Source organism: Mus pahari, chromosome X, assembly GCF_900095145.1.
Source record: "Mus pahari chromosome X, PAHARI_EIJ_v1.1, whole genome shotgun sequence".
In the NCBI taxonomy this organism is placed as follows: Eukaryota; Metazoa; Chordata; class Mammalia; order Rodentia; family Muridae; genus Mus; species Mus pahari.
Window position 1 is genome coordinate 98,363,691 of NC_034613.1, and position 15,201 is coordinate 98,378,891.

The 15,201-nt window shown below is 34.3% G+C and overlaps 1 protein-coding gene across 3 annotated transcripts in view; it reads left to right on the top strand.

The window, feature by feature from the left end:
• The window catches only part of Dach2 (dachshund family transcription factor 2), a 476,923-nt gene that overhangs the window by 350,627 nt on the left and 111,095 nt on the right, over positions 1-15,201 (top strand). For all 3 annotated transcript variants that reach the window (XM_021187660.1, XM_021187661.1, XM_029534190.1), the window contains one exon: positions 10,705-10,877. In XM_021187660.1, the coding sequence (XP_021043319.1) occupies positions 10,705-10,877 (173 nt within the window). The remainder of the gene's footprint in view (positions 1-10,704; positions 10,878-15,201) is intronic.

Sequence of the window (15,201 nt, forward strand, 5' to 3'; positions counted from 1 at the left end):
AGAAGAAGAAGAAGAGGAGGAGGAGGAGGAGGAGGAGGAGGAGGAGGAAGAAGAAGAAGAAAAACATGTTTCAAAATCTGAGGTGAAGAGATATTGAAGAAGGCAGTATATTTTTACCTCTGGCCTGAAATATACATGTACAAGCACATCTGCACATACACAGAAAATAAGATTAAGTGTAGTCTAAAGAGACAAAGGAAGCACCAGCATTGATTCAAATACGGCAGCTATTTTATAATTACCTACTGACTATTTAAACTGACTGATGGATGTACTGAAGTAATGGAAACGTAGCACAACAAAACACAGATGATGTAAACAGAGATTAAAAGCTCAAAGGGAGTCAATAGATACATTAGAAAAGAAAGAGGTCACTGTTACATTATGATGAATAACTTTTATTGACTAATGTGTAATTTGTGAAGCTGAAATTAGCCAATAGAAATTTCCCAAATGAAAGATGATCACATGTCAATATTTTTCAGATTATTCCACAAAGTGGACAGAATATTGCCCAATTTGTTTTATGAGGCCCAGATGACTGTGATTCTCAAAACACATAAAAACCCATCAAAGAAAGAATCATAGCCCAATGTTTCTTATGAACAAAGATACAAAATTCCCAATAAAATAAGTAAACATCAAACCCAAGAATGCTTATAAAAGATTATCCATTATGACCACAAAGACTTCATCCCAGAGGCAAATAAAAGTAATCACCCATTAAAAACAAAATTAAAGACAAAAACCACATGATTATCTAATAATTTGCATTAAAAGCCTTTGACAAAATCTAACACCCCATCATGAAAAAAGTCCTGGAGAGATTAGGGATACAGGGGACATTCCTAGAGATGATAAAGGCAGTATTTAGCATGCTCAGAAATAATATTACCTTCAATGGAGAGAAACTACAAAGAAATTTCTGTTAAGTTAGGAACAAGACATGGCTGTCCACTTTCTCCTTGTCTATTTAATATAGTACCCGAAGTCTCAGCTAGAGCAACAGGACAACTAAAAGAGATTAAGGAGATATGAATTGGAAAGGAAGAAGTCCAAGTATCATTGTTTGCAGATGATATGGAGTATACATAAGTGACCCCGAAAATTCTACCTTCAGTGATGTGGCTGGATAAATGATTAAGTTTTATAAAAAACAGTAACCTTCCTTTATACAAATGACAAATAAACTAAGCACGAAATAATAGAAACAACCTTCATAATAACCTCAAATAATAAAAAATATCTTGTGATAACTTGATTAATAGAAATATCTAGTCTTTGAAGAATGAACTTGAGAAGATATCAGAAGATGGAAATATTTCCCATGCTCATGGATTGGTAAGAATAACATAAAAAGTGGTCATCCTAACAAAAGCAATCTTCATATTAGATGTAAACCCAATCAAAATATCAATAGAATTCTTTGTAGATCTTAAAATGATAATATTTAGCTTCCTATGCAAATATACACACTCAAAAAGGATGGCTCCAATAATCCTAACTAATAAATAATAAAATAATTTCGGACACCATCATTGACCTCAAATTGTACTGCAGTGCTATAATAAAACCAATAATAAAACCAATGAGTGACTGACACAGAATCTGACACTTTTATCAATGGAATCAAAATAAAGACCCCAACATTAGTCCACATACCTTTGGACACCTGATTTCTGATAAACAAAACAAAAATACCGCTCAAGTTAGATGGCCACATATAGAAAAATCTAAATAGGTCCATACTTATTATCCTGAATAAACACATAAACATGAAGCCAGATAGACTAAATCCAACAAAAGAAAAAGTATAGAATAATCCTGAATTCACTGGCACAAAAATAAAAAGACTTTCTGAACAGAAAACCATTACCAAGGAACTGTGATTAACAATTAATAAATGGGACCTCATGAAGATGATAAACAACATTATTATTCAGACAAGGTGATAGCCTACAGAAGAAAAAATGATTTTATTACCAACTCCAAATCTGATAGAGAACTAGTATCCAAAATATAGAAAGAACTCAAAGAACTCAAAACAACTAAGAAAATTGAAACTGGGGTACAGACCTAAGCAGAAAATTCTCCAAAGAAAGGTAAATGTCTGTAGGATAGTTAAAGAAATCAACATCAGTCACAAAGGAAAATTATATAATAGCCAACTTTATTTGGGGCATTAGATAACTTACATTCTAAGATTTAGCCAAAATCATATGAGCAAATTTCAGTTGAGTTCAAGTTGTACACACTCACAAATGCCAAGGCACATGAGTTTAAGCTATATACAGTCAAAAAGACAACTTGTGCTTGGAAACATGATTCTGAATAATAATGGGTTAGATGATGAGTAATCTAAAGTCTGTTCATTATATCTGAGAGCAGCACAAAAGCACATTCCAAGAACAACCTATGTTATGGAGAAACAGGGGTTACAAGACTTTTTTCTTGTTACTTGAACTTTTCTCACTTGAACTCAGAAATCTCCTCATGCAGCTTCATTCATGGATCATGTTCGAACAAGTGGTAGAATTTTTCTAAGATCATTGAAAAAGAAAGAAAACATGTGCACTAAAAAATAAGCAAGGCAGAGAAAATGCAAGAAAGAATATGGCACTATTGCCACAGACCTGATGCAAGAAATATGGTGTGAAAAGTAATTCAGAAAGAAAAAAAAATGATAGAGCTGAAACATTCTGAAATCAATACAATAATGTAAATGTTTTTCTTATTCTTAACTTAGCATAATAATATGTTCATAAAGTAGCCAATTGAGTGATTAGTCCTTGTGATAACTGAAATAAATTACACTAGGAGAGAAGATTTGAAAACTCTCTTCAAAATTTTTGACACAGAATTATTCCTGTCTAAAGGAAAGGAAGGGACAAAAATGAAGAAGAGACTGAAAGAAAGGCCATCCAGGGACTGGTACAACTTGGGATCCATCCCAAGTGCAGGTACCAAACCCTGACATTACTATTGATGCCACGTTGTGCTTGCAGAAAGGTGCCTGACATGATTGTCCTCTGAATGTCTGTACTAGCAGCTGACAGAGACAAATGCAGATACTTACAGACAACCATTGGACTGAGGTCAGGGGATCTCTATGGAAGAGTTAGGGGAAGGGCGGAAGGAGCTGAAGGAAATTGTATCCCCACTGGAAGAACAACACTATTAACTAACCCAGAATCCTCAGAGCTTCCAGAGACTAAGCTACCAACCAAAGAACACACATGAGCTGTTCCGTGTTCCCCAACCCCTGCTACATATGCAGCAGAAAACTGCCTTGTCTGGCCTCAGTAAGGAAGGATGCACTTAATCCTGTAGAAACTTGGTGCCCCAGGAAAGATGAATGCTAGCAGGGTAAGGTGAGAGTGGGTGGGTGAAAGGGGGAGCACCCTCTTAGAAGCAAATGAGAGGTAGCATGGAGTGAAAAACTAGTGGATGAGTTACCAGAAAGGAGAGCAGCATTTGGAATGTAAATAAAGTAATTAATAAAAAAGAAAATACTCTTTTTATATGGCATTTGTACTATCTATATATTTATGTAGTAATGTTTCCAACTATATTTAGATGAGTTCTAAATGTACAGGAAAATCTCTCCAGAAATAGGCAAGTTTCTCCAAACCCAACCTATCAGCCATAAATTCATACACATATGAGCAATGTGAGCAACAGTAAATGTACTCAGAAGAATGAATATATTTGTGTGTGTGTGTGTGTGTGTGTGTGTGTGTGTGTGTGTGTGTAATTAAAGAAATGGATTTGAGAGAGAATTGAGGCATATGGGAGGAGTTGTGGCTGAGAGACGACTGGAAATATTATAAATACTGAATTCATACATGAAGTTCCCCAAAATCATTACATTTAAAATAGGCCAAGCCAAATAATAAACTTATCTATAAGTGAAATAAGAGGGAGAAGAGTGACTAGGGAAAGTATGAAGTGAAATTGTTATAAATTGTTCCACTAAAACCTAAGAAGGCAATAAAAGGTGGGAGATGGGGTAAAAGAGATTAAGAAAACATGAAAACAACCAATAAAAATAAATGCAGAAGCTACCTAAATTAGCTTAATAAATGATTTTCAAGGAAATGGTCTGAATTGGCCAGTTAAATGATATCAACTGGTGTGTGTATCCTAATAGCATCAAACATGAGGGGATTTTTTTGCTTTTACTTGAAAGTGAACTTGCTTCCTTTGAAATTCTCTACTGACTCAGCAAACTGAAGCAAAACTAAGAGCAACCACAAACAATATTATAAAAAACAAAGATAATAAGAAAGGTTGATAAAAGAAGAAACAAATATATGCTTCCTATGGGAAATTCATTTAAAATACAAATATATATAAAGGGAAAGAGTAATAATTATCATGCAGAAAAAATAAAAATGCTGGAGTAACTATATTAATTTTTAAAAGCCAACATCAGAGGATCCAAAATTAAATTATCAATTTCATTTAAAATGGCATAATGTATCTTTAAGTACTTGTACCAGTATTCTAAGTTTCTGGGCTAATATCCGCTTATCAGTGAGTGCATATCAAGTGAGTTCTTTGTGATCGGGTTACCTCACTCAAGATGATATCCTCCAGATACCTCCATTTGCCCAAGAATTTCATAAGTTCATTGTTTTTAATAGCTGAGTAGTACTCCATTGTGTAAATGGACCACATTTTCTGTATCCATTCCTCTGTTGAGGGACATCTGGGTTCTTTCCAGCTTCTGGCTATTATAAATAGGGCTGCTCTGAACATAGTGGAGCATGTGTCCTTATTACCAGTTGGAAGATCTTCTGGGTATATACCTAGAAGAGTTATTGCTGGATCTTCTGGTAGTACTATGTCCAGTTTTCTGAGGAACTTCCAGACTGATTTCCAGAGTGGTTGTACTATATTAATCTTACCAATCCATGAGCATGGGAGATCTTTCCAACTCCCGAGATCCCTTCGATTTCTTTCTTCAGAGACTTGTAGTTCTTGTCATACAGATCTTTCACTTGCTTAGTTAGAGACACACCGAGATATTCTATTTTATTTGTGGCTATTGTGAAAGGTTTTGTCTGCATAATTTCTTCCTCAGCCTGCTCATCCTTTGAGTAGAGGAAGACCACTGATCTGTTTGAGTTAATTTTATATCCAGCCACTTTGCTGACGTTTTTTATCAGGTTTAGGAATTCTCTGGTGGAATTTGTGGAGTCACTTAAATTTACTATCATATCACCTGTAAATGGTGATATTTTTACTTCTTCCTTTCTAATTTGGATCCCTTTGACCTTTTTTTGTCTAATTGCATTGGCTAGGACTTTGAGTACTATATTGTGCAAACACACACACACACACACACACACACACACACACACACACACACACACACATTGGTATAATTAAAACATAGACCGAAACTTGAACAGAAACTTCAAAAATATATGGGTGGAAAAATAAACATATTAAAGCAATTTTGCATCATACGTCATTAGGAATTTGTAAATTCAAATGAGATTTCATCATACAAATATTATAATATGTAACATCCAAAAATCTCTTAAACTTATCCTGCTTACACAATCGTCAATCATAAAGAAAATGCTTTGATACTGGATAAAATTGAAACCAACAGAGTCACTGTTGAAAGAATTTTAGCCCATTTTACAAACCAAATAAAGTTTTTCATAATTTACTAATTAATGTGAAACATGTACCAACACAAACACTTAGACATTAAAGCTTAGGATAGCTTTATAATTATTAAATATTGAAAGCAAACAGAATGTACTTAAATAGGTAAATGGGTCAAAAACTATGATAATAAATGTTATAGAACAATTAAAGTAAAAATACATGACCTATTCTGACTGGTGTAAGGTAGAATTTGATTTGTATTTCTCTGTTGACTAAGGACTTTGAACATTTCTTTGATAAGTGCTTCTCTGCCATTCAAGATTCCTCTGCTGTGAATTCTCTGTTTAGATCTATACCCCATTATTTGATTGGGTTGTTTGGTGAATGGAAACGTGGTACCTTGGAGGGTACGATATGGGGGCACCCTCTAGAAAGTACCAGAGACTTGGGAGATGAGAGACTCTCGGGACTCAAAAGGATGGATGACCTTGGATGAAATACCCTACAGTGGGGAAAGGGAACTTTTAGAGTTCACCTCCAGCAGAAAGACAGGGCATCAAGTGGCTAGATGGGGTTGCAATCCCACAGTCAAGAAGTCTGACCAAGAATTGTTCCTGTCTGAAAGAACTGCAGGGACAGAAATGGATAGGAGCCTGAGGGAAAGGAGGTCCAGTGACAAGCCCTACTTAGTATCCATCTCAAGGCCTGACACTATGACTGATGCTATGGTATACTTACAGACAGGAACCTAGCATGTCTGCTCTCAGTGAGGCCCAACAAGCAGCTGACTGAGACAGATGTAGATACTAACACCCAATCAATGGACTGAAGTTGGGGACCCCTGTGGTTGAATTAGAGAAAAGCTGGAAGAAGCTGAGGAGGGCGACCCCATAAGAAGATCAGCAGTCTCAAATTTCTTGGACCCTTGAGATCTCTCAGACACTGAGCTATCAACCAGGCAGCATACATGAGCTGGGTTGAGACCTCTGACACATATATAGCCAAGAAATGCTGGGTCTGGCTTCAGTGGGAGAAGATGTGCCTAAACCTTGAGAGACTTGAGGCCCCAGAGTGTGGGGAAGGCTGGCAACAGGAGTGGAACATCCTCTTGAATACAGGACAGGAGGTAGAATATGATGTGGAACTGTGGGAACTGTGGGGTGGGGGACTGGGAGGGGAGTAATAGCTGGGCTGTAAAAAAAAATTTAAAAAATACACACACACACACACACACACACACTAGCATTCCTCATATAACCTTGAATGAGTGTTATATTCACATTAGTAAGTGCAAAACAAAGCATCCTAAAAGGCTAAATAATGCATGAGTGTGACTATATGATATTAGAAAAAAAGCAAATCTATAGAGATAGCATAAAGTTTAGTAGTTTCCAGAGATTAATATTCTAATAGAAAGCTCAAGAGAAAATCACAGTGTATTTTGATATAATGAAATCATTCTGTATGATACTAAAACAATAGATCTAAGATAATATGCATTTTTAATACTTAGGGAGGTATAATTCAAAATTTAACTTCTTGTATAAAATAAGTAATTTGATGAATAATAATGTATAAGTAATGATATTCTTGTTAATAATATACTAAAGTAATTTAGGATACTAATAAAAATGTTAGTTGTGGAGGGAGAGTGGGGGTACTGTATAGCAAAATTTTTTGCTTATCTATTCTACAAACCTAAAGATGCAGATAGTCTTAATGTTTTAAATTGAGACAGAATTGCATCACTATCCCCCATCCCCCATTTGTATGTATGTATGTGCTTGTATAAGAACATAAATACATACACACACATGTATATATGGTATATATAAACCACGATATATATGGTTTCATGGGTGACTACTCTGCATTGGACAGCCAATAAGGGGATTCACCACTGGGAGAAGAAAAAAAAATCCTTAATAAAATGAGATTTTATCTTTTAAAAATTGTTGTGTTGTTCTGTGTTATGCTGGGTTAGAGATACAATTCCTCTAACCAGTCATCCATGTGAGGTGATGGTATGGTGAGTTACAACTGTAAATAAATATAAGTAGTACTGTAGGGCTAGACTGTAGAATTAGTAATTCAGTGACCAAACTAATTATGTGTATGTTATTCTAGTGTAGAAATTAATCATTAAAAGTTTTCAAATTGGAGTGAAGGGGTAACTAAAATGACGTAAGAAGAACAACCAAAGACACTGGGAATTGTTACTGAAGGGAATGCTGTCTGATATCACTATAGAAATGAAAAGATTCAATAAAAATTAATAAGCAAATTGATGTCAGATTTAGATGGACAATTGGCATATAACTGAAGTTCGTACCCTTCATGGTTAGGAAGAGGTGGTGGATGCATTCATATTAGAATGTTAGTAGTTACGAGAATACTAGGTACAACAGAAATGTTTCTGATAATAGCTTGCATTAGGTCCTTGTAGTTCACATGAATGAGATTATCATGGATGAGATCATCACCCATCCTGATGATTATTTTTTAAAGTCAGATTTATCTTCATCACCATGATATTAAATGTCTATATACATATCTAGCATGTGAATTAAATAAACCACATTGCTATCATGTTTTATACTGTTGATGGGTTTTAATTTAATGTTTCCAGCTTTAGCAAAGGGTTGACTTAAGTAATTCAATATTTGCATATGCTTTCCATGTGTAGCTGATGTCAGGGTCACTTTTAAACTGGCCTCCAATGTAAATATTAGCTTAGAGTCTGAGGAATTTTAGCCAATTGGCAATTAGGTACTGCAGGTTAGGATATAAAAATGTTACTCTTAAGTTCTTCATGATTATTTGAAATATTTGGTGAACTGTATTTTAAAACTACCAATGGACTGTTAAATTCCGTTTGTAGTTTGCATTTAGTTTGCATGTCAATTGGATTTTAAGTAAGCATATTTCTTGATGTGGCCAGATGGTGTCTGGGTGATGTTGAATATCATTTGAAAATGAGAAAATATCATTACACAATTAAGGGAAATAGAAATTACATTAAAACATATTAAAGATTTTGAGAGTAAAAAGAGACATGGATAGCAACTTTAATACACAGTTTAATTATTGACTAAAATATTACAAATATAAACAACAAACATAGTTTAAAATTTTGAATTTGTAATGAGAACCATTTAAGGTTATCAATGCTTATTAAATGGAATAATAGGTAACTATTTTTAGGATTAATATGAATCTTAATATCTTACTATTCCATCATATGAAATGCATGATTGGTAAGGTATATAAATGCATAAAATGGAAGTAATTTGGTAAGACTGACAAGAAATTTCTACTGTGAGAGTTTCCACATATATGAGAGATCATATGATCTCTGCGTGTTTAGTTTATTTCACTTAGAACATACTCTTCAGAATTATAAATGTGAGATGAATACATGTGTGTTTGTTAGCCACATTTAATCCATCATTATAATGTCACTTTGTACCCATAATTAAACAAATATGTTTATATATCAATTGATAATTAAGTACTTCAAAAGGAATTTCAGAAACTAAGCTTCCAATAGATTGTTGTAGATTGTATACAAATATATTAGGAAAATTTGCAAATTGAAATTAAGACTTATTTTTGCTATTCCTTTGAGAAAAAACTAAATGCAATATAGTGGAAGGCAATGCTGTTAGTGATAACTTAACAGAAAAATCTTTGATATCTAGTACACTGATGTCATAAATTGTTTCTAAAATGTACTTAAATATTGAATGCTATAATATGGATAGGGACTTTTATTCAACATATAGTCAAAAAGAGTACAAAACATTCCCTTTCTTGACTTTGACTTTAAATGTCCAGGCTTCTTTCAACCCTTGGGCAACTCTCATGACTGCATTTCATAGCTGTCCACCCCATAAACATTAAGGACAGATGTATTTATTACTTAGGAAGTCTTTTAAACTTCAATGGTCACTTAAATGTTGCAAGAGCCTACAATCTGGACTTATATTTTATTATCTTTTGTTCTCATTGTACTTCTCAACAGCTTTAAATTAACCATCACAATTGAATTCAGACGGCACACCTCAAGTAAAACTACTTCTTCCATTCAGCCTCTAACTAAGTTGTATTTCATTTTAAATTTTACGTCAAACATACACGTTCACAGACTGGTAGACAAGTGTTACCTTTATCATATGATTGAGTGATAGTATTACTTCTATTAATGGTTTGATAAATTGGCCATCAGTGTCTGCTGAAAACACTCCTAAAACACTCTGAAAGTATGTCAGAAAGGAAAATAGACTACTTTTTGTTATTGTTGGTAGGATCAATATGAGTGCTGTCCATAGTATTTTCATAGCCCATTGTAAATTGTATAAAGTAGGTAATGCTGTTTTAGAACATATGTTTAAAAACATTGTTTTATAGCACCGTCCAAAATGCCCAAAATACTGTAGGAGAAAAATTCAAAATACATTTTAAAATGCTAATGTTTACATGATTAGTCTAACTTCATCTTGCATCTCTTCAAAGATACTTCTAAATTCTGACAACTTATTAAGTAGTAAGTAAAGTAAACAATTATTTTAGTTTGCAGCATTTTACCTAATGACATGTCTGTGACTATCACAAGCGGAATGCAGAACAGTTTAGAGTTATTCCTTAGGATATCTAAAACACTTGAAAATTATTTCAACTTGTAAAAAAAAGTATTGAATTCCTGGTAATATAAACAACATTGACATTTGCTACTAAAATTGAAATCAGTTTAGTACTTTAGCATACTTATTATTTATTAACAAAGATATAAAGTTGGAGTTATAAGCATTCCTTTTATTGATATATTTTCTTTAATAATTTGAAACTTAGGCAATTTGTATTCTGCCTGACTAACTCACCTATTAAAATCTGTTAAAGGAAGTGGCATGCCAGAGACTATGTGAATAGCAAAAGATTCTGTTAATAGTACTGATGGTCCAAAATGTTACTATTGTGCAATAAAACAATTTTAAAATGCTATAATAATGAACAAGAATGCTTTAGAAAATCTTTCTCGTGCTATTATGTAAATATTTTAATGTGCACTGTCTCTTTTAGGTCTGGATCTCCCATTTATGATGATGCCTCATCCCTTACTTCCAGTCAGCTTACCTCCTGCATCAGTTGCCATGGCAATGAATCAGATGAATCATCTCAATACTATTGCCAACATGGCTGCTGCAGCCCAGATTCACAGTCCACTCTCCAGAGCTGGTGCCTCTGTTATAAAGGTAGGAATCACTATTTTGAAGAAGATGAGGATATTGATTGTGTACAGATTTTTATAAATATCAGCAGTACCACTAAATCTTCAGTAATAACACATAGATCATTGACTCTATTATTATGCAGTGCTTTTGAGTCTGGTTTCTGACTAGGCCTGCTAGGTTTTGTTATTGCTCAGGTTTGTAGTCTTTTTACTGCTACAGATCTCTCTTTTACTCAAATCTTGTGTCTTAAAATCAAGTGCACTGTATATAAGATATGCAGCCTAACTAATCAAAGGGAGGACTCTAATGTAAAACACATTCCCATTTGTGGGATGAGATGATGTAACATTGTGCATATTTTTGAAATTTAAGTGAAAATTGTAAGATAATCTTTACTGTACAGTATTTATACTCAAACAGGTTTTGGTCCCAATTCTAGTTTGCCACCAATTGATTAAATGGCCTGAAATATGATATGTCCCTCTCTTGAATACATTTCTTCAATTGTAAAATGAAAATCACAGTAATTCTCTCTCTATTCTACTTGATTGACTAGAGATAATATGAACAAAATATTTGTTAAAACCAGTAGAGCATAGCAAGGAAATCGGTCAGTCACTGAAGCGCTATCACCAAACCATGAAGGCCTGAGTTCAGATTGCCAACATAAAAAGGTAGCAATTGTTATGCAGTTCTGTAATCCTAGCACTGACAGGATAGACACAGCCAGATCCATGTCCATTCATTCTAGCATGTCAAACTAAGAGAAGACTTTTTCTGATATCAGGAAATGCATTACAGTTGATGGACTTTAACTGGAAATGTGATCTTTTTTATACGTATATTTCATATATTCTCATATATTTCAGTGTTCATGTAAAAATATCCTACTTTTTTGAATATTTTCACATAGATTTAACTAAGAATTACAGTCACCTTTGTGAACAACTTGTCCAAATATATTGCTTAAAGCATGGACTAGGCTCTATGGTTTAGAACACTTGTCATTTTTGCAGAGGTGCAGAGGACCTGGCTTGAGGGCCCAGCACCCACATTCAGGTTCATACCACCTTTGTGAACTTGGCAGTGGTGGCATGTGCCTTTAATCCCAGCATTTGGGAGGCAGAGGCAGGTGGATTTCTGAGTTCAAGGTCACATTTCTTTATTTACATTTGTAAAATAACTTTTGCTAGATAAACAGAATATATTTAAATAAATGTTGTTCATTGTTTTTACAGAACATCTGAATTGAACTCATTTCTTCAAAACTATTTAATCACAAATTTTAGTATTTTTATACAGAAATAAATGTTCTAATTATGAAATGTTGCTTTACTATTACAAATTTACTTTATATTAGGCAATATCTCAGTAGTGTATTTCATTCGAACTTCCTTTTTATTGACTAATATAATCGATCTTTGAAAATCTATTCTTTTCTCATAAATTACATCCTGACCCTAGTTTCCCTACCTCCTCTCTTTCCAGGCCCTCTCCCCTACTGCCTCTCTTCTCTCCCAGATCTGCTTTTCAGTTCTCCTTCAGAAAAAAGGACAGCTCTCCAAGCACTATCAACCAAACATGACATAACAAGTTGCAATAAGATTAGGTACATCCCCTCATATTAAGGCTGGATAAGGGAACCCAGTAGGAGGAAAAATTTCCTGAAAGCAGGCAAAGTATTCAGAGACAGCCTCCGCTCCCAATGTTAGGAGTCCCATGAAAACACCAAGCTGCTGTACAAACCCATACAGGCTCATGACTTTTGGTTTAATCTCTGTGAGCCACTATGAGCCCTGCCTGATTAGCTTCTTCTGTGGCTTCTGCTCTTGTCATGTCCTTGACCCTTCAAATTACTAAAATCCTTCTTCACCTTCTTCCATAGAATCAATTTAAAACATAGATAGATATCAAAATTTCATAAACATAATCACGGAGTAGGACAAGTTACAAAAATGCAATATGCTTAATTTTTTTACTTCATAAAATATTTGCCAAAATAAAACACTCAAAGTTTATTGCCAAGTCTATGCTTACAATTTTACTAGATTTTTTTCTCTATCTCCAATCTTGAAATTTTCTTAAAATGAAATTTGTCTATGTGTCGAATCAAAATTAATGAGAAAGTAAGCTATGAATTTGATAGTAATGAGGGTGTATAAGATGACTGGGGAGGGTGACAGGGAAGGGAGCAATAATGATTATTTTATAATCTCTAAAAGAAACCATTGAAACTTATTGGATACAGACAATTGTGGCTGAGGCTTCCCAGAGTATATGTATTACTTTCATATTTTACACTGTATGTTTGGTTATTTGAATGCTTACAGAATCAGATGGATATACCATTTAGTATATTTATATGAATGTCCAACAAGCTTAGTTAAATTATGTTGAATATTGCATACAATTCAAAAAGTTCAAATTACTGTTGGTAATTTACAAGTTCAGTTTTCAAGCTCTCTTATTTGAACTATTATCCAATACTGTGACTGGAATTCAGCTCTCACCACCACCACTACCACCATTACCACCACCACCACCACCATCACCAGCAGCAGTAGCAGCAGAACAAAAGCAACAACAAACCAAAAGAACAATTCCACCACAATATAGATCTTGACTTAAGAAGATTTCTGTAACACACAAATATTCTTACCAACACTGACTCCATGCACCTACAAGTAAAATAAGTAAATTATAAAATCAAAAAAATTAACATTGACCCTGGAGGAGTAGGCTTCAACAGAACACATTTGTATTAAATCCCTCCAAATAATATGAACACTTTTGCAAACACCTCTATGTCAAAGTCCTGGATGTTAATTAAGCTAAATAAAAACAAATTTTCCAGTCTATTTACTTATCTATTTGTTTTCAATGTATCAAGAAAACATAACAAACTAAATGTTTGGAAAATTACCAAAAAAGTAGTAGGGAGTTTGATTATCAATTTAATTTATACCTATGCTTTAACACAGAATGACCTCAAGATTAAAGATAGCTGAACAGAATTAGATTTGAACCATTTTCTTCAAATTATATAAATATTTTCACCACAGTGTTAAAATGTTCTTTTTGTACCCCCAGAATGGGAAAATCATAGAATTTTTTGAGGTCTTAGACATATTAGAAAAATATATGTATTGTTTTTGATAGATTTCTTTAGTCACATGGATGTCTTCTTCTTCTTCTTCTTCTTCTTCTTCTTCTTCTTCTTCTTCTTCTTCTTCTTCTTCTTCTTCTTCTTCTTCTTCTTCTTTTCTTCTTCTTCTTCTTCTTCTTCTTCTTCTTCTTCTTCTTTTTCTTCAATTTACATTCCCCTCCTTGCCAGTTTCTCACACAATTTACGTTCCCCTTTTTGTCAATTTCTCACACAATGCTTTCCCCATTCACCCTCCCCTTCTCCTGTAAACAGGTAGGGGTCCTCAAGGTATCTCCCCACCCTGGTACTTCAAGTCTCTGCTTGGTAAGGTGTTTCCTCTCCCACTGAGGCCAGACAAGGCAGCTCAGCTGGAAGAAAATATCCCACAGACAGGCAACAGCTTTTAATATAGCTCTGCTCTAGTTGTTCGAGACCCACATGAAGATCAAGCTGCACATCTGCTACATGTGTGCAGGGAGGCCTAGGTTCAGTCCATGTATGTTCTCTGGTTGATAGTTCAAACTCTGAAAGCCCTAAGTGTCCAGGTTAGTTGACTCTATTGGTCTTTCTGTGGAGTTCCTATTTCCTTTGGGTCCCATGATCCTTCCTCCTATTCTTCCGTAAGAGTCTCCAAGCTCCATCCACTGTTTGGCTGTAGGTGTAGTGCTTACTATTTTAAAATCATTTTTAGCTATATAGAATAATCCTACTGTAACTCAGATGCTTGCAATAGTAGGTCCTTGCTGCATTTTATGATTTCAATTTTAATCAATTAAGCAAGATGAATTCTATGATTTCTTGGTTGTAATTAGTCACATTTCAATTGTTCAATAACAACATGTTATGTGTGGCTAATATATTGGGCAATAAAAACAAGTAAGATTTCTATCATTGCAGTAATTTTTATTGGCTTGGATGGCATTCCACAGTGTAGTTGAAAAGTTCAAAACCAGCAGTTATCTTTAAAAAATAAACAGTAAGTTTATTTAAAAATCAACATGAGAGGCCTAATGAGATTTTCCAACAAGAGAATATTTTCTGCCAAGTCTCATAACCCAAGTTCAGTGCCCAGGATCTGCATGTTGTAAAGAGAACCAATTCTCTGAACTCTATACATGCTATGTCTCTGTCTCTCTCTGTCTCTGTCTCCATCTCTCTCCCTCCCTCCCCCCCTCTCTCTCTCTCTCTCTCTCTCTCTCT